Here is a 23,700-nt window from a genome sequence, read left to right on the forward strand (position 1 = left end):
TTACCAGGGCTGCCCCCCCCCCCCAGCATGGCACGGTTCCATGTTTAGGGCATGTAAGCTGGTATGGTGGGGGGGGGGGGAATGCTTGCTGTCTCCCTTATTTTTGTCTGGCCAACCAGGCTGAATGCTTAGATAAATATCTTGTGTGGATTTTTTGGGAGGGGAAGGGCTGCATACCTTTTTTGCATGGGGTATGCAAAGAGTTGGGTACGCATTTTGTAATGCTGCCCTTTAAGTCTTTTTAACAGTGCTAATTTTTTCAAGGTTTTTTTTTTTTTAAATTGGTATATGTTCCGCTTGGTGGTAGCCAGCTCCCCGTGTCCCTTATTGGACAATCCCTTTCCTATAGGCCTTAAAAATGGGCACAATTAATTTGCAGAATTCTTCCACTATAGATTTTCAATAAGGGTTTGCAATTTCCAAACTTTTTTTAACTGTATGGCGATAGGCCCTTGAACTGAACTCAGGCGCAGTCATCTCATCACAAGTCCTGATACAGTACGGTGAGAGAGAGTTCTCACCCTAGAACAGCAAGTGTGTTACTAGCAAAATCATCTGGACTAGTATGCTACAATAGATTACATTACATTATATGGCATATACAATTTTTGTTTTCAGTTTTAGACATGCTTTAAACACTGATTTTTAGAAACCACTAACAGCAAAATGTTCCTACATTCAGATATAGTTTTACCCCAGAAAGTAGCACCCTTGGAAGTGGTCAAATATGGGCCGAGCTCTGCCAAAGATGTCCCAGTGTGACTATTACCTGTCACCATTGGACAAGGATCAAGCACAGTAGGACATCTCTATAATAATAATAATGCACAAAGGTATCTATTAACACAACAGCGTTGATTTACTAAAAGAATAGACTGTTCACTTTGCAAAATCTCTCATTTAGCTTAATGAATAAGGTGATGCTGTGTTCACTTTAATTGCTTCAATCATGTGTAAGTAAAATATGTATTTATTTTTTTTATTTCCTGTGATTGGATTATTAAAGTAAACATAATTTCACTTTATTTAGTGCTTATGTTGATGGGTAAATGCAGCTTGCTTTCAGGAGCTTTCTGCCTGCATCTGAGAATAATTTGAGATGCCTTAGAGATCTTTCAGCATTCATTGACAGGTGCATTTAACTTACAGTTGACCTCCTTCGGACCTGCATTTAACTTTCGACTAAGTTTCATCAACCTGCTTCAAACTGATTTTGCCTTGCCATTGACTTGTAAACAGAGAAACAGTTCAAATGCAAGCAAAAGCCTGTGGGCATAGGCTTTTACAAAGCTTATAGAACATTACAGTGACACTAAACTCTGCTTTAAAAAATATATTCAATTATGTGTTCCTAACCTAAAAATGTACCTTCCGTTACTCTTATCCTCCTCCAAATTACTTTTTTTTATCTGATTTGATCTGACTTTCTGTTAGAGGATGGCTACAGTCATTCTCCATGGTCCTACTGCATGTAGGAATGTAACCACACTTCTTTTGCTTGCACCCAAGATGGACCATGGGCCATGGGCCATGGGCCATGGGCCATGGGCCATGGGCCATGGGCCATGGGCCATGGGCCATGGGCCATGGGATTTGTAATGTGCATAGTGCAGTGCACATAACCACAACTAACATGTACTTCTTGTTCCAACCAAATAGATGTAAGTGGGAAAATGAGAAGGTTGGGAACACATTGAGGATGTTACAAGGAGGTGAAAAAAGCACAGTAAGTAGTTATTTTTTGAAAAAGAGTTTACAGGGCCATTATTTAATGGATATGTAGAGATTATTTTTGGAGAATAGGGAAATGATTTGGTGTCCCTTTAACTTTATAAGTGACCAGTCTCTACTCCTCTAGTAAATCATTCATATTGAAATACCAAAGGTGGTGAAATGTTCTAAGTAATGTGGATAACATTAGAGAACCTGCGTGAATAGGTCAGTGAAAATAGCCTTGGTTGTTGACTATTGCTGAGTTAGATACACAGGGCTGAATTTCTATAACCTTGAACCTAATCTTTGGGGCCCCATTCTTTGTTCTGTTATGAGCAGACACAAGAAACATGCCGGACTGAATGGAATGGAGAAAATAAGCAGCATCTATATCATGCAATATGTGTGAAGTCCTACACCAAACATCCACCAAGAAACATTATATAAAGCTCTCTGCATATGGCCGTATGCAAAGAATGTTGTGCATGACAACTTATATATGTTTAAATGTGACTGATAAGGACTGGCGGAAAAAAATGTATCCTTTAGAATTGTCTATTTAAATAAAACCCTGGTACAGCGAAGGTAATATGATTGTTTGAAATAGATTGTTTCCATGTGTTTACTTCATCTATCTATCTGCACTGATTTCATTATCTGTCTGTCTCTGTGTCCGTACGTGTGTCTGCCTCATTCTTCTGCTCGGTGCCTGTGAAGAATATATCAGGCAAATAAAACCTGATACAGGCAAGCTGATCCGCATTCTGTCAGACCTGTCATAAGACGTATCTTCTATTCTCTCTGATTCAATTTTACATGGAAATGCAGCAAATATTATCCTGTCGTCCCTGCAGACTGCACCTATCTTTGCTGTGTAGTGTGTCTCTGATGGATGTTTGGAGAGGACAGGAAATATGGTACATCAAACTGTTAGATTGTACTCACTGCTGGGCATGCTGGATACACCTGTGAAAGAGAACAAGAAAAGATATGTTGACAAATAGTTTCCCTTTAATGCATATATGCTCAACGCTTAAATCAAATCTGTCAGTGTAAAGCTGCATGCTGATTATACTGTGCCCATTATACTAAGAGAGTAGACAAGCTTGATGTGTTTGATGCTCATATTGGTGCTTAGAAAATGATGAGAGCTGTATGCAAATCTGCAATATTCTATAATATATTGCATGTGCCATCTGACATTGTCTATTCAGAGACATGGAGAAGCAGCATGCTTTCACTTCATCACCACAATCTGCATCTAAAGCTTTGGATTCTTGCAGAACATCCCATTCATTTTATAGACCAGCTTAAGACATGTTTTTGTTGTTGTGGATTCAGGGGGTAAGGGTCAGAATTCTATAAGTTTGTATTGATATATGTGATCCCCACTGGGAGGATATCTGTATATTTCCGTATCCCTGTGCCAAGAAATTAGGAGAATTGGGGTTCCTGGAACAGGAAGGTACAAGCAGTAATGAGAACTCTACTAAAGAACAAGTTTTTACTACTGATGAAAAGTAAAAAAAAAGGTGCGCAAATCAATAAGTAGAAGCAGCACTAGAAAAATATGTAAATGAAGTGAAAGTGGATAGTAATGCGCTTCAATAGTAAACCAACATTATTAATGTGTAAAACAATCAAATCTTGTAGGTTTGATTGTTTTACACATTAATATTGTTGGTTTACTATTGAGGCACCTACAAGATTTGATTGTTTTACACATTAATATTGTTGGTTTACTATTAAGCACCTACAAGATTTGATTGTTTTACACATTAATATTGTTGGTTTACTATTGAAGCGCATTACTATCCACTTTCAAGTTTTTACTACTGTCTGTAGAGAGATTGCTCTCTCGCTTTTGTCCCTGGCACAGGAAGTGAGGAGACGTCTCCCTAATGTCACCAATGACAACAATAAATCCTAGATAGGAGTTCAAACTCTTCACCACTCTGTCCAAGTAAACACATAAAAAAACGCTGAGGTTGGGCTTTAAAGAAACTATGGAGTTGATCTATTAAAGGCAAATAGGCTGTGCACTTTGCAAGAGCAGGGAATTAAGTGAATGAGGTGATGCTCTGCTGACTTCCATCACCCAATCATGTGTAAGCAAAAAATGCTGTTTTTCTTTTTTTTTTTTTTTAATTTTCCTTGCACTTGATTGGTCTTCTTTGCAAAGTAAAGCTTTACCACATTCACTAAGCTCTGGGGGAAAGTTTTCTTGCAGAGTAAACAGTGTATTTGTCTTTAATTTATCAACCCCTATGTCACAAAAACAAATACTTGCACTTATCTCCCACCTCCATATGAATGTAGAAAGAAATTGCCAGAGCTTAAACTGCCAAACAGCTCAGGTTTTTTTGCTTTTTAGGAGGCTGCTGCAGGTGTGTGCAGAGGCCTCATTAACATCTTAACCCCTATCTGCCGCCGCCTCCTGGCCCAGGGTCATGTGACAGCTGTGATTGGCTGTCACAGCGGTCACATGATCGCAAGTATGCATCGGGAGATTTCCGGTCCCCACCAGTAACTGTGCTGGGCATGCGCTCTCAGCACAGAAAAGTGTTTACATAGGGCCGCATATATGCGGCCTCTCTGTGCTAAAGCCCACCAACTGAGAGGCCGCATACTTTTTATGTGTACTATCGGCAGGAAGAGGCCAAGAAAGTGTACTGCAAGACATGCATTTGATGCTTTGCATTGGTTTTAATGGAAAATTCAATAGGGGGAGACATGTGAATTCAGCCTTACAGAACATCTTTAATCACTGGCTAAAATATATCTGAATCCAAATTTGTATTTATGTTTAATCTGGATAGAGTATGGAATGGGTAAACCCCTGTAAAGTTTTTTTTTTTTTTTGCTGTCTGTGCCACATCGGGAATATTTTCCTTGGAAGAAACCTCTAAGTTTAAATATTCTCAAAAATGTTCCCTCTCACCTCCTCCTAACTGTCCTACCTAACCTGTATAAAAAAAAGATGGGGTGTACTTATCTATTTTTAGTGTGATGTGGTCCAGTCACGTGATTCTGCAGCTCTAGCTCAAGGAGCACTACTCGACAGCGGCTGGAAGTTTCCAGAGCTGTGACCTCATCCATGGCACAGTCCTTATCCATGCTCTACCCTCCCTGAAGCAGCTGCTCACTTACGCAGAGCAGTTGGAGTTGCAGGATCACATGAGGAGACTAGAGCAGATTAACTAAAGGTAAGTACACAAATCTTTTTAACACAGGGTATGCAGGATAGGTAAGAAGGAAAGAAGGATGGGGGGGGGGGGTGGGGGAAGGAACATTTTCAGAAATAGTTAGACTTTGGCCTAGTACACATGGGCTGAATGTATAATGGAATTGACTGGTTCAATAGAAACCGGCCGACATTTGGCCCATGTGTACTGGACTCGTTCTAAAACAAGGGGCATGACTGAAAAAAGTCTGCCGACTGGCTCCCGATCAGTGCTTGGGAGTGAAGATACTCCATGGATAGTTCCAAACAGTGAGATGTGAATCTTCCAATATTGTGCAGGGCTACATCCTTTGAAGAAGTCTCATCAGACAAAACGCGTCAGTGCCATACAATCTGTCATCTGCCATCATTTCCTATTGTGTCTATTGACTATGCCTTTTCATATAGACGTCTGTAAGTAGTTTTATCCTTTTAATAAAGCAATTTATTAAGCACTATCACACTATGTTCATGCCATCATCTTTTATATATGGAAAATGGATTCACTGGATGTTTGAGTCATCTATTCCCAGAGATCTATCGTTATAGTGTGATCTATTCTACCCAGGACTACCATACATTGTGGTAGCCATAGATTAATTCTAAGCATGTTAGACCCATTTGCTTTAAGGCACCTGGGTCCACAGTATCTGGTGAGCATACATCTATATCCCCCTTTCGCTGGTGTGGGCTCTTCACTTGATTCCCATTACCTGCACAATATTGGAAGATTCACATCTCACTGTTTGAAACTATCAATGGAGTATCTTCACTTTATTTAATCATCCTTTATCCAAAGACTTTATTGCACTATTTATCATTTATTTACAGTATTTAAGTTTTCACTTTTGATACATTGGTGTCAGACTGTCAGTGTATCCATTATGATTTAGCACTGCACTTTATATTATATCATTAATTGGACAACCTTATGTCAGTTGTTGTGCTGGCAGCTTCTTGTTTACATATTTATGTTTGTTAGCGCAGTAGGAACCACAGTATACTAATGCTTGGGAGTGCTGACTGGAGTGTTTTGGCGGGGAGGCTTTCCCCCTGTCAGAACACAGTAGAACAGCAGGGGAGTTTGCTGTACTAACTTTGGATAGTTAGTACAGCAGTTCCTCCGGAGGTGTCAGTTCTTTTTCATTCAGCTCCACTGTTCCTATTGCGACAATTTCCAATGACTCAAAATGTTATATTTCACTTTTCAGGCCGAAACACACCTTTGAAATAGGTGCTTTGCCACAGTGCACATTGCATTACACTACCTGTGTTTAGCACATTGTGGTGCCATTCCTTTTGAATGGTACCATAACCTACTAAGGCAAAGCAGCTCCAATACATATGCATTCCAGTGCATCACAACTCATGGTTTCACACTACCCTGCATTGTGGTGCTCTGCTTCGGACAAAATGCTGCACATTGTTTTTTTAGTTCATTCCTGTGCATTGATAGTTCATTCAATGTTAATCGGCTGCCTTAACGCAACACATGTTAAATCATATTACATAGTTACATTGTTAGTGAGGTTGAAAAAAAGACATCAGTCCATCCAGTTCAACCTATGATGTGTGCGTGTGTCTACTGTTAACCGCACATTGCATACCCCTGTATGCTGTGGTCCTTAAGGTGCCCATCCAATAGCTTTTTGAAACTATCAATGCTCCCTGCTGATATGACTGTTTGCGGAAGAGAATTCCACATCCTTACCGCTCTTACAATGAAGAACCCCCTACGTATTATAAGGTTAAACCGCCTTTCCTCTAGTTTTAGTGAGTGGCCATGTGTCTTATTGTATTTCCTTTCTCTGAATAGTTTGTTCCTTATGCTAGGGTCGCCAGTACAGTATTTGTACATTGATATCATATCCCCCCTCAATCGTCTCTTCTCCAGAGAGAATAGGTTCAGTGCTTGTAGTCTTTCCTCATAGCTGATGTCCTCCATTCCCCTAATTATTTTTGTTGCCCTTCTCTGGACTCTCTCCAGTTCCAGCACATCCTTCCTGAGGACCGGTGCCCAGAACTGGATGGCATACTCCAGATGTGGCCAGACCAGAGTCTTGTAGAGCGGGAGAATAATCTCTTTATTTCTGGAGTGAATCCCCTTTTTTATACATCCCAGTATTCTGTTTGCTTTGCTTGCAGCGGCTTGGCATTGCATGCCACTGCCAAGCCTGTTGTCTACCAGTACCCCCAGGTCCTTTTCCATCCTAGACTCACCCATAGGTCCCTCCCCCCAGTGAGTAGCTTGCTTTCACATCATGACACACCATTAACGTGTGTGCAATGGTTAAATGTGTATTCACCCTGAGTCATGGTGATAATGGTTACCAAGACAAATTGAGTGGGCAAATATCCTCAGAGGTGGACACAGACAGCAATAAAAACATAACAAAGGTTCTAATTCCTTCATTCTCTAAAGCATATAAAAGCATATTTTGATACACTATAATAGATGCCTAATGGCCCTTCTATTTCTTCTGGTAATTAGCAGCACATACCAATGGATTTTTTAATCAAACGTTGTACAGGATAACCTGGAACAAAGTTGTTTCTTGCTGTATTTAAAAAAACACATATTTCAGTTTTTGACTGCAGTAGACCTCTGAGTCTTAAATTCTAACTTCAGCGATTTCAGGGCAAGTCTTGCTAGACATAAATCATTTGGTTAATGGGTTACGGGCAGGCTAGGTCAGCTGCTACACACATTTCCTGCTTCTATTAGATTAAATTCATATCAGCATCAGTTTTCCTCTTGTTCCTTCTGTCATATGCCTTCAGATTAAGCTCCATACTAAAAAAATTAATTGAGCAGAATGATAGTAGAAAGCATTCAAACATTCATTGATTGAACACCTCAGTGAATGCATACCTTAAAATCAGCCCTTGTCAACCTTTACCCTCTTGAAGTGCTTTGGTACACTATTAACCAAACCCTTATTTATGCGATGTGGCGTTATTGTTTTAACAATGTTCATGCTTAATTACTGTTTATAGAGGCATATACTGTAAGTACTAAATGGCCTTGCTAAAACTGACAGTATTTATAAGTCTTCAGAAAGTAGCACGATAGACCTTTCTTATGCTGGAAAGTATTTACATGTCTCATCCCTTACATATCCCAAACATGTGAAGATTATTCTTCATTTTAGCATAGTAGGTGAAGCCATGCAATTATTTTTGCCTCATTGGCCATCTGTACATCCAGATACAACCTATTACTATAAGCTATTATAAGCTATAAGCTATTTATTCCAAGCTGCACACAGCTGTTTCAGGCTTTTTGGCCATTGTCAGTGCAATGTATTTGTATGGAAACTATGGATTTCATAGGGTAGGATTTCAGACCCAACAAAAAAATACAACCCTGAAGGCTATGGTGAGAAGAGATAAAAGGACTCAAAAAGCCCTCCACTGAAAAAGTGTGTAGTAAAGTGGAACCCCCTTAAAGCTGAAGATATTCACATGTCCCATTTCATCACATATCTAAAAAGAGTAAAGAGAGGGGATTATTCTTCATATCAGGATAATAAGTGGTGCCATACATATGATTATTTTTTGCCTAAGTGTAAATTCAGAATGGCTGATGAATAGTACATCAGTGGTGTCATCGGAAAAAAAAGGTCCATTCCTCATTCAAATTGGGGGGAGAATCATGTTATTATTTCTCTTATTTTTGGATGGATTGCTAGTTTATAGCACGGATACTGCCTAAGATCGAAAGTATAAATACAACTGATTCAGGCATATTTGTTCGTGTCAGTGCATGAGTGAGACAGTAGGATAAAAAAAAACAAAAAAAAAGCAAAAAAAACCTTCACTTAAAGGCTGTGAATTACAGTATGATCATCTTAAAGGGAATTGTCATCACTTCCATCCTAAATGTAAAAACGAGCATTTTATTTATTTCTTATTTACACTGTATGTATTATATATGCTGCACTTTACAGCCCAGGCATATTGCACAGACAAAAACAAAATCTATCATTTTATGGAGGACCTGTTTGCATCAAAGTGTTAGGAAAAAGTCATGCATGCTGCAGTTGAGGGTACACTGACCTGCAATTTGCATGTCTAGTCAAAACAATTCTCTGAAAAATGCAACAAGGAAATGGTTAACCACTTGCCGACTGCCGCACGACTATTTACGGCGGCGGTCAGACCCTCACAGGCAAAGCGATGTAGGGCTACGTCGCTAGCCTGTGAGGCTCTAGGGAGCGAGTGCGCGCGCTCCCGCTCCCGCGGGGTCACGGACTCTCCCACGCATGTGCCCGGCGGACCCGATGTCCACCGAGCACTCGCGATCGTCCGTTACAGCGGGAGAAAGGCAGGCGACTAATGTAAACAAAGCCGCCTGTCATTCTCCCCTGTGTAAGAATGGTGATCATACGGTTCTGCTATGTAGGACCGTTGATCACTGTTCTTACACATCAAGCCACAGCCAGTCACAGTTAGAAACACGCCCCTAGGGACACACTTAACCCCTCCCTCTCAAAAAAAAGTTAACCCCTTCACTGCCAGTGTCATTTTTACAGTAACAGTGCATATATATAGCACTGATTACTGTAGTAATGTCACTGGTAGCCCCAAAAGTGTCAAAAATGTCAGTCAAGGGTCCCATCTGTCCGCCCCAATGTCGCAGTCCCGCAAAAAAAATCGCAGATCGACACCATTACGCGTTAAAAAAAAAAACAACAAAAATTACAAAAATCTTTCCCTTTGTTAGTAAACACAATAACTTTTGCGCAAACCAATCAAAATATGCTTTTTGCGATTTTTTTTACCAAACATATGGTAAAAAAAAAATTGGCCTAAAATGTTAAAAAATTTTGAATTTTAAATTTTTTTTGGGGGAAATTTCATATAAAAAAATGTGAAAAATATTGTTATTTTTGCAAAATTGACGCTCTTTTTTTGTTTATAGCGCATGATCAAAAAATCGCACAGGTGATCAAATACCACCAAAAAAAGCTCTGTTTGTGGGAAAAAAAGGACGTCAAATTTGTTTAGGTACAGCATTGCACGACCGCGCAATTGTCCGTTAAAGTCACGCAGTGCCGAATCGCAAAATAGGCCCTGGTCAGGAAGGGGGTAAAATCTTCCGGGGCTTAAGTGGTTAAAATTATGCAATTAAAAACTGCACACATGGCCCTTCCTTTAGTCTGACTGCAGTACCAGACCAAACAGATTCAGTAAGCTAGTCCATAGAATAATGGGAATGTGCAAAGTGCAGCGACTCATAATAGAATCTTTAAAACCCCATTTTTTAATTTGAAATGAAATGTGCATTCTGCATTTCCTTATTGTCATTGGCACAGCCTTACTAACGATGCCTATGTGACTTTAAAGTGGTAATAAACCCAAAAGCAAACATGTATCATATTTCAGTTTACCAATTCATAGATGTGGTGGCTAAGGGGGGTGTCAGCAGACGAGAGGGACAGGGCATGATATGTACATCCAGTGTGCTTTAATTACTTTTTTTGGGGGTGTACAGAGCATGTTAAGAACTAGAACTATGGAGACAAGTGAACTTTAATCATTATTCTTACATTTTCATTACCCTTCCCCCAGGAATTTACCTTCTCTAGTTAAATGCTTTACCTCTTACAAAACTCCCATTTTTTTCTAGGCCATGTGGCCCTTACCTAGAATTATTCATTCTTACTTCTTTATCCTTTAGTACTCATTTACACTTTGCCGGTGCATTAACTCACATTATGTCACATTTTATTGAGCATTGCATTACAAGGCAGCCAATTGAATATAATAGACTGCCAATTCACTCACAATGTGTCAAAAACAGAAAACGATCTATTTTTTCTAAAGCAACAAATTACTGTGTAATGCGGCTCGCTGCAATAAAGGTGTGTTACCTTAGTGCATTGGGGTGCTATTCAAAATGAATGCATCATTGACATGTACTCACAGATATTGGCAGTGCCCTTGGGAATGGTTAGGTATGAACCTGGACTCCATGCCTGGCCCTGGTAGTTCTTCTTACACCGTTCGCAGTCCTGCCCAGTTGTGTTGTGCTCGCAGTCACAAGCCAGGCGATTATTTGTGAAAGTACAGCTGTTCGCATGAAGATTACATTTACATCTGGAAAAGACAAAGAAAAATAAATAATTAAGCATCTCTGTATATGATCAAACATCTCTGTTTTTCATTATAAAAATAAAGGTATCAATATTGTGGGCCTTATACAGAGGAATGTTTGGATAGCAAATGTGAGGTTTTGCCACAACATCTAACGAGATATTAAAAAATAGAAATATAAGGCCCCTTTCACACTTGGAGTCCGTCAGACGGACTCCGTTTTTCTCAGTGGGGCATCGATCCGCTGAACCCCTTGCTGAGCAGGAGGATGACAGCTGTGTCTCTGTGTCTGTCCCTTCTCATCCAATCCCATCCGATCCACTGGACGGATGGAAAATAGGGTTTCCATCCGTCCAGATTTGACGGATCGGATCAGATGTCAGCGGACATGTCTCCGCTGACATCCGATGCCCCATAGAGATGCATGGGGGGACCGTTCAGATCCGCCAAAAAACTGACAGGCGGATCTGAACGGTCCGCCTGTGTGAAAGGGGCCTAACAGTTAAAATCAAATTGGTTCCTTTAGACAACATCTTAACTTTCCATTGAGCATATAAAATATGTTCTGCTGTTCTCAAACTTTAGTGTTCTGACATCCACATGTATCCTGAAAGAGGAGTTCCAGGCTCCCCCCAAAGAATTGAAAGTCAGCAGTTACAAATACTGTAGTTGCTGACTTTTAATATAAGGGCACTTACCTGTTCAAGGATCCAGCGATGTCCTCACCCAAGTTGATTCTTTAATCGGCTTTGGGTGCAAGCGCCGGCATCTTATGTAAGGGAAACTGGCAGTGAAGCCTTTTTGCTTCATTGCCAGTTTCCTACTGAGAATGTGCAAGCTGTGCTTCACTTTGTGAAATGCCCCGCAGACTTCCGTGACTTGTGATGGGTCCCAGAAGGCTGTGGGGGAAAAAGGGGCGTCAAAATTCCAGTTTAGATCGCTATGGTGCATCTGACTGGAAGTGGGTACTTGTCAAAACCAGGTACCGGCTCCTCCCAAAAATTCCAAAATGTGGCAGTGGAGGGGGGAGGATGAAAACAAACTGAACTTCCCTTTTGAGTGCAGTTCTGCTTTCAGCTCAAATAATAATATGTGACCAAAGATGTATAGAGGCAAAGAAACTATTGAGGGATGCAACCTCTCATGAATTGTCCCTTTATTCTAATAGGTCCGAAATAAATACAACTCATAGGCATATGATATACCTAACCTGTTAACCTAATTGAAAATGTATGTGTTGCCCAATTGCAGACATCGTATGATACCTGCTTCAACATTTATTAGCAACAAAACCCTCATCTGTGCATTTCCTCGATTTAGCTTAGTTTTCGTATTAGGGGTTTGACATCCTTGATTTATGGACTGAGCCCCACCCACCTTCCTGCAAGCTTATCAATATGAGTATCCTTATTGGCCACTGATATGCTTGCATTGTTTAGAGAAAGACAGTTGAGTAAGGCATAGCCCAGCAATTAGGCCCCTGGTAACATAGTAAAAATCAATTGAAGCAGCACACTAACAAAGGTGTCCTGGCAACCAAATTAATGTATAGTAGAGATATTGTGGTGTCTCTTCTCAAACAGAACATTTAAAATGCGTAACAAGTTAATTTGAAGGCTTTCAATTCTTCTAAATGAAGCAATGCATAACCACCTGTTTATAACCATAGTGTCAAACAGTGTAAATCAAGGAGTACCAACAAAAACTGCAGAGTGCAGTTTTCCTGAAAGTTTGCATATACAAAGCCAATGCAGTTTCTGACCTAGTGGGGTATAGATACAAGGGGTGGCATTAAAGGGATCCAAACCCCACCAAAGCATCTGCAGCATGGGTGTTTGGCTGGGCACGCTGGGGCATCTCTTGCATGGTGCACTGGGTCCTGGTGCTATTGCCACCCATGTTCCAATGCTTCCTGTTGCCTGTGGTTGCCCAATATGTTGCTTCCAGGCATTCACATTGATACATATATGCATGGAGAAGATGACCTTAAACATGGTGCAGCCCAACATTCCACTTCTCCTCAGCTCCCTCACACCCTCCCACCAACAGGAGCAACTGAAGTGTGAACCATTTATTAAAGAGCAATCCCTGGCAAAAAGGTAAAGCAACCAGTAAGCTATTGATTCTATCAAGCTATTGATTCAAACACAGCAAATGTGCTAAAGTAAAAAACAAATGCATCCAATTTACTTTTATTCAAGTTCTGTGTAAATCTCTGCAGCGTATGTACACAGAATTCTTTATAAATGAGCAGTAGGTGTGTAATTCCTAAAGCCTATGGTATTTGGGTGACTTTTTTCTACTTTCTGTATACCACTCACATTAAAATGTCCAACACAAGTGTAAATCTGATTGGTGGCTATAGGAAATTTTATAGTCTTGACATCACACCTTCTGTGTGTGATATACAGCAGGAGGCTCTGACAGATGTTCCAGAATCGCCCCCTAGTTGCCGCCAAGCGACCGACGTAGCCCTACGTCAGTTTGCCTGGGAGAGCAACACTGCCGCAGTAAATATGCGGTAAGCGGTCGGCAACCGGTTAAAGGGCAACTCCACAATTTAAAAAAAATGCAAATAAAAAAATTATATACCATATACAATTGCAACTCGAGTCATATTATAATTGAATGTTATTAAACATTACTTTTCCTTTTCAATCTGCAGCACTGTAGTTTTCTGTAAAATGCAATGAAACCTGGCTACCTGAAGGCGTGTATACAGAACGCCCCCCCCCCCCCCAAAACCATAATTTCCTGCTTGTGTGATTGGCTTACTGATTTTCCCAGAAGTCTACACTAAGACTCAAAGCAGATTTTTGGCATCCCCTGTAACAAAAATAAATTTTTTTTGGAAATCACCTCTAAATCAATGCAGACCTTGACACGTTTCTCATTAGAGCCCAGCAGATGCAGCAACTGATTGATAATTATAAAATCACCCCCATACAGAATCACTCATACTTAGACCCAGACGAACAAACAGCTGTTTTTTTCAGAATAACAAAAGGTAGGACTCTGCAACAAAGGTTGATAAAATCCTTCCAATGTACATTGACTACCCAGAGATGTTATTTTTTTTTCTCAACAAAAGGGAAGTTACTTCTTTAAAGTATACCTGTTAAAAATATGGGACATTTAAAGAAGAATTCTAGGTATGCATATATCTTACCTGTGAGTTCCTCCTAAAGGCTGGAAATTACTGTAATAGGCACCACTACTCCAATGATCTCCACTAGCTTCTGGATTCCATGCAGGGTGGCTGCCCTACTGCACCATGGAGAGGCAGGGCAGTAAAATGATGCTTTCCGCCGTGTCCAATGAGAGAACACTTTGCATCATTTGAAAAGCCAACCTCCTGTCTTCACAATGCAGCAGGGCAGCCACTCAGCACAGGACCTCTAAGCTAGTTGAGATCATTGGAATAGCCGTGTCTACTAAAGTGATTTCCAGCTTCTAGAGGAGGGGTGTCAAACTCAATTTAATCGCGGGCCGCATCAGCATTATGATTGCCCTCAAAAGGGCCGGTTGGATCTGTAAGACTAGATGTTAAGAGCATCCCCTACCCTTACATAAGACATCATTAGCCTCTCCACCATCAAAAGTTGAGTCCCCCCACCCTCCCTTATATCACAGTGCACCTCCCTTACCTTGTGGTGCTGCTGGGAAGAAGCTGGAGGCATTGCTGGAAATCTGAAAGTATAAGGTCTGGAGGAGGACTGGAGCTCTCCTGCAGCTACAGGAGAGGTGCGAGGGCCACATAAAATGGCCTGGAGGGCCGGATTTGGCCCGCGGGCCTTGTGTTTGACACCTGTGTTCTAGAGGGATCTCACAGGTATAGTTTATGCATAGTTACATTTGTCCTGGAATTCTTCTTTATTGATAGGTAGCATTAATAACCAATAATAGAGCTTATGAGTTAGGAGGGACCCTGACATAACTTGACTTTGATGGTAATAGATGAGATTTACATATAATTTTAATATTTGATTTATTTGATATAATTTTAGCAGCCTACATCTTGGGATCCACTAATCATTATCACCCTATGCTGCATTTAAAATTCTCAGGTTTGTAGTAGACTTACTTTAACTTTAGAGTTACATTGACCCATGAATACGCTACTCTATTCCTTTGACAAGGTCAATGGAGTTTTGAGATGTGGTTCCAACATTTACATTTTGTTCAGGCTTACTGTTGGATATTTTTATTATTGCATCATAAATGCAGAATGATAAACTCTCTCTCTAGTGGCTGTCATCAGTATATCCAGGAATGTGATTTGAATACTTGTTTAATGACTGGTAAGATATGCTAATTTAGCCTTAAACAGAGTCAATCTCAGGACCTGAGACTTACTAATAATAAGCAGGTAACAGAGCTTGCATATTTATTGCCTATGATATATGGCTGACCCATGTACATATATAAAAATAAGATCTAAATAATAATTCATATTATTAAAAATATTTACATCAAGTTGATCACAAGTAACTATATGTCTAAAAAATAATTCCAAAAATACTACAATTTTCTTTTAACCTATTTGGCTAATGTAATTCAAAACGAAGGCCACTGAGGAACCAGCAGTCACGGGAGAGCCTCTGATACATTTTTAATGACTTGCCATATGTTCTGAGTTTAAACACATTTTCACCTCCTTGTTATTCTGTGTTAAAGTTTCAGAGCTCAAGATTAAAAGGACAAGGGTGAGGGTCACATGTCTAGTAGAGGAACTACTGGGAAATACAACAGAGACAATCCTGGCACATCAGCCACTCTGCAGCATAACATTGTTCCTGTCAAAGCTCTTTCCATCACAGCAATTCATAAAACACTGCTGGCAGCAAGCAATGTTCCCCGTATATACATTTCCACACCTGCCCCAGTTCTCAATCTTCTCTGCTGAAAAGACACTCTGGATGCAATGCAGATATGCCCTTACGCTTTAAATTTAAAAACTGACTTCATTACAATACGCAGCACCTGCCAATGGGATTTGGTCTATGCTGGCTCTAGCGGAGCTTATGCAGCACATCTGGAAAAGCAAAAAAAAAAAAAACACAGCACGGAGATTTGCACTAAATGCAGTCTCGAGAATTTTTACCTGAAAATGTTAAAGTTTCTGTTTCTAAAGAAATTAATGCTTCAAAGAGAAGGTTCAGTGACTTGTATATATATATGTTTTTCTATTTATGATGTACAGCACTAAAAAATACAATTCATAATTTTTATTTTTTTTTGTCAGATAAATTATTGGCACATCTAAAGCTAAAATTAATAAAAAAAAAAAATAGATAGTGTATGGAATGGTTACATAATACAGAATACTTTATTAAAATCCTTATCGTTTTTTTTTTTTCTTTAGTGTCAAAAGATATCAACTCCAATATGAGATGAAAGCCCTCTAAGACAGTAGTTACTGAAACTAGTATTCCTATTGGAAGATTTCCATTCTACTTCTATTTTGGTGGCAACTATAAGTTTTAATTTTTGTTCATATTCAGCCCCAGTGACAATGGCCACCAGAACAGTAAATTTGGCCATACATGGATCGACATGGTTTAGCAGAGACCAGCTGAATTTCGATCTATGTATAGGCAGGCTGGTTGTACACAGGTCGATCTATTGATTGAATTTTGTACAACCAGCCTTTTAGAAAATGTTCTCTCGATCAATGCTGCTGGCTATAGCCAGGGGCACTTGTCAGTGTATGCTGATGGCATGGAAGTCTCATCAACATTGAATGTGTGGATGGGGGAATCAAGTCATTTTCTTTTGTGGTTGAATTAAAAAAAAAAAAAAAGAAAAGACTCATGTGTGGCCAGCCCTAGAGCAAGAGAGTCTCCCTATCTGGGCACTGATGGTAAAAAAGGAAAAAAAAACCCGATAGTGGTTTTAACTTTTCCCAACCTATCTTTTCTTTTTAAGAGAAAAACCAAAAATATGATATATTGCAGCTTACTAGTTCTTGGATGTGGTGGCTAAATTTATTTGTTTTTCAGTCAATGGAGGTGAACTGATTAGGGATGATAATACTGTTTAAGAATTCAGTTCAGCTCAGCAAGTTAGGAGCTCACTGGATTTATGGTAGGATCAACAGGTTTGCACTCATTTTACAAAACACTTTCAATAGTATATTTAAGTGATCGACCAACATCGGTTTTTCGTTGCCGATACCGATATTTTGGCCAATGCATATTGGTATCGGCTGATTTTGGTCGATATTTTCGTACAAAAAAAAATATATATTTTCTTTTATTTGACAGGTACTCTTGTGGAGGAATCTGGGGGTCTTAAAGACCCCAAACTCCTCCTCGGCGCTTAAAAGCATTCAAAACACCAAGTTTGGCTGTTTTGAATGCTGTCATTTTTTAAAATCTGTCGCCAGACAATACCCCGAAGTGATGTCACTCATGACATCACTTCCGGGTTTTTACAGGGAGACCCGATCAGAGCCAAATGCCCCTCCCACTCCTTGTAATGACAGCTGAGCGGCTTCTCAGCCGCATCAGTTGTCATTACAAGACAGCCGACCATCGGCTATGGACGCCGGTACCGGGGTGATGCCTCTAGCTGCAAGCATCACTCTGGTACAGCACTTTCCCGAAATATCGGCAATATCAGTCACCTTGGTGGCCGATTCCGATATATGGGGGAAAGTGCATATCGGCCCTTGTTATATCGGCTTTGCTGATAATCAGTCGATCTCTAGCATATTTAACAGCCTTATATGGTCAAATCCCCATTGTTAGGGTTTATATTCTCTATACAAAGAGAATGTACAAAATCTGCATTCTGTAAAAAATCAACCCAAATGAGCGAGAGGAGTACCTCATTCCCATACACACTCTCTCTGTCCATGCTATGCATCACTCCATATATACTTTATAATAAAAAGACAATCTGAAACCAATAAGTGAATCGAGTGTAATGAAAAACCTGCATTAATTATTTGTACGGTTAAGATTATATATATAGATAGATATATATATCTATATCTATATCTATATATAAATATATATATATATATATATATATATATATATATATAGATGTATATCTATATATTGGCAGTCACCGGGTTACAAACAAGATAGGGTCTGTAGGTTTGTTCTTAAGTCGAATTTGTTTGTAAGTCGGAACAGGTACATTTTTTAAGTGTAGCCCCAGCCAAAACAATAATTTTTACGTTTTTTGGATAGCATAGGGAAGGGTTAACACCCCTGTACCATTTGTTTTGCTGTCTGTACCGCTGTTCAGAAGATCTCACCTCACTTTCTGTCCCTATGACAACTGAATTTTTAAAATTTTTGGTTGTTGTGGAAAGAAGGATTGGTGATAAAGCTTCAGCGGAGACACCTTTTTCCCATAATAACTGTGGAGTGAATTTCCCTTCCTAGGGGTAGATTTCTCCTCACTTCCTGTTGTCTCCCTCCGTTTGTAAGTAGGACTCGTTTGTAAGTCGGATGTTTGTCACCCGGGGACCGCCTGTATATGATTTAGGCTGTATATACACCTCTCTGTGGGTGTTTTCATGCATTTTCATGTGATGTTGTTGTCATTAGTATGCTAAGCAACATACATATGTGCATCAAAAAAGGACAACGGTCTTTAACCCATCACACAGATGTAAGCTAGCACCATTTAGAAACGATGGCTTACCTGTATATATATATATATATATATATATATATACTATGTGCTGACATGTTAATAATGCATGCATGAAAACTTATGGGTGTGAATGAAACCATAAATCATCAATTCAAACATTTATAAACAAAAAAAACCTGACAATTACTTACATTTTTTATAAGGTTTAATGTCACGTTAACGTCATTTTCAAAGTGGTTTCAATCTTTTTGAATTGGCAGCTTTCATTAAAATGATACCTGGTAACCCTGCTGCTTGTTCCCACACTTCATGAGGTAATAAATATCTTTCAGCTGTCCTCCTGTGTTGTCACCATCATAAAGCGCCTCCTGATGGAGGCAACAAGTGGCCATTCTGACATGCATTGCTCTATCATGGAACATACTATTTTTACTCTCATAGTTTTTTCTGTTTGGTTTGAGTGAAGAAGAGTTAAAAATTCTGTCAGTTTTATATTTCTGTCTGTGACTCCACTGGTGAGATTTTCCTTCACTTGCTGTCCATATAATGGCAGAACAAGCAGTGGGGGGATCAACTGTCTCCAGGACAGGTAGAGACAGACAGCAAAAAAAAAAAAACATTGTCAGCGGTTCTTCTAACTCTTCCTCACACTACTAAGAATGAGAGAGGCTTTATCAGCAATGATTAACAGATAATTCCTTACTACTCTGAACTCTAATCTTACATTACTGATATTTTTCTGACATGATGGGGGATATAAGACTGGAGCTCTCAATAATTTAAGAAAAACTGAAACAAGAGTCTCTGCAGTATTGTAATGATTTGATGTGTCGTGATGTGAGAGTAACATTGGCAGTATCTGTACCTTGTTTTAGCTAGCTTGTGTATTTGAGATTTCCTCTTTTTATATAATTTAACCACTTAAGCCCCGGAGGATTTGGCTGCTCAAAGACCAGGGCCTATTTTGCGATTCAGCACTGCGTGATTTTAACGGACAATTGCGCAGTCGTGCGACGCTGTACCCAAATTAAATTGACGTCCTTTTTTTCCCACAGAGAATTATTTTGGTGGTATTTGATCACCTGTGTGATTTTTACTTTTTGCACTATAAATAAAAAAGAGAGACAATTTTGCAAAAATAACAATATTTTTCACATTTTTTTTATATGAAATTCCCCCCCAAAAAATGAAAAAATCAAAATGTTTTATCATGTTAGGCCCATTTGTTTTCTGCTACATATTTTTGGTGAAAAAAATTGATTGGTTTGCGCAAAATTTATTGCGTTTACTAACTACGGGAAAGATTTATGTCATTTTTATTGTTTTTTTTTAACTAGTAATGGCGGCGATCTGCGTTTTTTTTGTGGTACTGCGACTTTGCAGCGGACAGATCGGACCCTTGACTGACATTTTTGACACTTTTGGGGGTACCAGTGACATTACTACAGTAATCAGTGCTATACATATGCACTGTTACTGTAATAATGACACTGACAGGGAAGGGGTTAACTTTATTAGAGATCCAGGGGTTAAGTGTGTCCCTAGGGGGGTGCTTCTAACTGTAAAGGGGCGTGGCTTTTGATGTAACCGCAGAGACATGCGATCCTACATAGCAGGATCGTATGATCTCTGCTGTTACACCAGGGAGAATGACAGACGGCTTTGTTTACATTAGCCGCCTGCCTTTCTCCCTCTCCAGCGGGAGAACTCGCGCGGGGATGGCAGTGAACGAGCGGGGGTGGGAGCGCACCTCCAGCGGCACGCGCACACCCCCTTATTGACTTGCGGGCGAGTGACGTACCAATACGTCACTTTGCCCAGGGGGGGCTGACTGACGCAGTATATGTCAGCAAGTGGTTAATCTGAAGACAAAAAAAATATGTTTTTCTTAGCTGTTTTGTAATGTAGGACTAAGCTTTTGACATTGTTTGAAGTCACACTGGTACCTAATGGGACGGTGATGATGCTTTTCACAGTTTGGCAAAAGGGGGGTACAGGGACATATTGAGCAATCCATTGGGGGTATGTGTTCAGAAAAAGAACGCTAGCTCTTTCACATTTTTGGGTTGATTTACTAAAAGCAAATAGCAAATGCAAGTGCAGTTGCTCCAGAGCCTAGCAAATGAGGTAAAGCTTCACTTGGCAAAGAATACCTGAGAAAAAAAAAATAACTGCATTTTTGCTTGCACATGATTGGATGATGGTAGCCAGCAGAGGTCTGCTCATTTACTAAGCTCTGAAGCACCTGCACTTGCAGAGTGCAACTGCACTTTGCAAGGTGCCCAGTCTATTTGCCTTTAGTAAATCAACCCCTTTATCTTATTTAGAAACGCTTCTTCACAGTTGCAACGCTTATTTCTTCAACATTTCAATAAGGGTGGAAGTGGCGAGAGTTCATTAAAATCATTTTTAGTGCCTTCAGGACCCAGAAAACTATAATTTATAAAAAAGAGAGAGATGCTAACATTTGGTTACTGAAGGGGAAATAACAAAAAAAGGCGAATTTATACTCTGAACCACATCCACATCTGTCATCTCCAGCCCCATTGCTGTGTCCAGATTTGTGTCCTTCTCCTGGGAAGAAGAAGGTGAAGTACGTTCAACTCTCAGTGTTCTCTGGCCGCATCTTATAATCTACCCTTCATCTCTCCATTTATTCCCTTTCAAATACAATATATTCTGGCACTGCTAAGCTTCTCTTGGAAGCCTCAGTCTTTCCGATCAGCTAAATGTGAGCTCTGAACCTGTCATCTCAAACATAAACTAAACGTTTTTACTCCGTAAGCACTAACCCTTTGTCTGGCAAAGGAGGGAGTGCTGCAAGAAGAATAAGATCCAATTAACGGAACACTGCAGCATGTTGAATAGGGAACACGCTAAAAACAATTGAACACTTTTCACTACTTTTAAATATTATGCAGTCTGTGATAGTCATTGTTAATGAAGAGCACAGCTGCAATCTTCTCCTATTAGTTCTCAAAGTCACAGAAAGAAAGACAGCCGTCAACAGTTTGTGGAAAGCCAATTTGAATATTTTTAAATAAATATTTTAAACTGCAGGATTCTAGTAAATATGGATGGTAGGTTACACATAAATTATGCTAATAAATTAACAAACACATCATTGGGTTAAGTTACAAAATGAGTTCAGAATGTTCATTCTTCAAAATTAATGCTCCCTTAGTTAAATAAAAAGGTTAAAAATTAGATGATATGAAGTTTACGTTAAAAAAAAAGCCTATCATTTTTAACGTTTTATTATAAAATAATAAAGGAGACAAAAAAAAAATTCCGTCATCATAGCAAGTCCAAAATGACCCCATTTTGGATAGCAGACACTCCAATGTGATCTCGTTTTTACCAATGTTGTTTTTTTTTTTAATAACTGAAGAAAAATGGAGTAATGTTTCACCGGACTGGACATAGGGCAGACTGGGCACTTGCTGGTGGGCCGGACCGCATATCCTTTTGTGGCCCAAGGAAGCAAGGCTGCTCCTTGAGCGCGCCTCTCATCAGTTCATTTCCACAATCGGCACTGGGGGGGGGGAACAAGAAGGGGGAGGAACTAAAGGAAACACCGCCGTTCGTGCGTTCCAGACAGACAGCGGATGTGACGTGGTTACGCCTCGGTTCTGGTGAGTGCGGGCTAGATCGTGAGGGGAGCACATTGTATTCTCACTTGCACCCCTGAAAACGGACCACCCTAAGATCGATCCAGTTTTTGGGAAATAACACCTATAACACTAAATGGACTCTTACCCATCACTTCAGTCACCTCTTATTACATGATCTTATATTTGGTCCATATGGCACCAGTCACTTCATCCATTATTAATATTGTTTATATTGAAGATCACTTGGCACTCTATTTATTGAATTTATCACCTGGTATTACCTTTTACAACTATATTTTATAATTTTGGTCACTATTTTTTCTTCATTATCCCTATCTGCTTGTGTCACTTGTCTATTGGCACCTATTTGCCAATATACTAATTTGGTGTCCAATTTGCACCTTATATATTTCTTTAAACTTTACACTCTTATGGTCAAATTATTTGTGTACCATTTATTTATCACTCACTATTTCATCTACGCTTATCACTTTATTTATTGGCACCTATTCACCAAAATACCAATTCGGTGTTCACCATTGCACCTTAAATTTATTCTTTTGCACTTTGCACATTTTTTTGTGGTTATATTTATTGTTGTGCAACTGTATACTTTGGATTGTACAATATTATTATTATAATGTAGCAATTTTCCGTCTATACCTATTATTACCATTTATTATATTCCTTAATATCATTTTAAATTATTTTTCATAGGCAGCGCCATTTACCTCACCTTCCCCCATAAAAGTCATTAATGTGGGGACTATTTGGACTGTTAGTTAAATGCTACATAAAATTCACCTTTAATTCCTTGAATTTTAGTTAGCATGCTCTTATTATCTCTGTGTTTTGCCACAACATAATACACGCCACTATCCACTCCTTAAATTTATTTAATTCAGCCAAGATAACTTTTCTATTTTTTGATGCGGCAGTGCATGCCGCAATTAAAGTGTTATGTTTTTAGATTAACATAATTATATACAAAATAAACATTCAAATACCATAATAAAATCGCTGTTTTAATAATTAGTAATTATTTAATTAAATGTTTTCTTCTAAATATAATTGTGACATATGGAGGAGCATGGGGGGAGGGGGGGGGGGGGGGTTAATGTTAAAAAGAATCCAGCTGGATGTCAATTATGCTGGATATGCTACTGTAGTACAGGTAGCAGGTAACCATATAGCTGCTTTTATTAGGTTTTGCAGATAGCAGGCAGCATAAGGGGCAAGTTTACTTAAGTCAGTTTCTGCACTTAGGCTGCATTCACATGTCAGCGTTTGGATCGTGGGCAGAATCGCTGCGGTTCCGCCCGCGATCCGGAGACTATTGCAAATCGCGGGACGTCTAGCATTGCCCGTTGATTTGCAATAGCCCCCCAAACGCCGAGCGATGTTGCCGCGATTTCCGCCTGCCGAATCGCGGCAACA

At 39.5% G+C, this 23,700-nt stretch overlaps 1 protein-coding gene across 7 annotated transcripts in view; it reads right to left on the reverse strand.

Annotated features, from left to right (window-relative positions):
• The window catches only part of NTNG1 (netrin G1), a 418,996-nt gene that overhangs the window by 113,513 nt on the left and 281,783 nt on the right, over positions 1–23,700 (reverse strand). For all 7 annotated transcript variants that reach the window (XM_082265800.1, XM_082265801.1, XM_082265802.1 and 4 more), the window contains exons 4-5: positions 10,866–11,038; positions 2,659–2,679 (exon numbers count right to left, since the gene is read on the reverse strand). In XM_082265800.1, coding sequence (XP_082121926.1) covers positions 2,659–2,679; positions 10,866–11,038 — 194 coding nt within the window. The remainder of the gene's footprint in view (positions 1–2,658; positions 2,680–10,865; positions 11,039–23,700) is intronic.

The sequence above is a fragment of the Pelophylax lessonae genome (assembly GCF_965119305.1).
Source record: "Pelophylax lessonae genome assembly, chromosome: 8".
Taxonomy (NCBI): domain Eukaryota; kingdom Metazoa; phylum Chordata; class Amphibia; order Anura; family Ranidae; genus Pelophylax; species Pelophylax lessonae.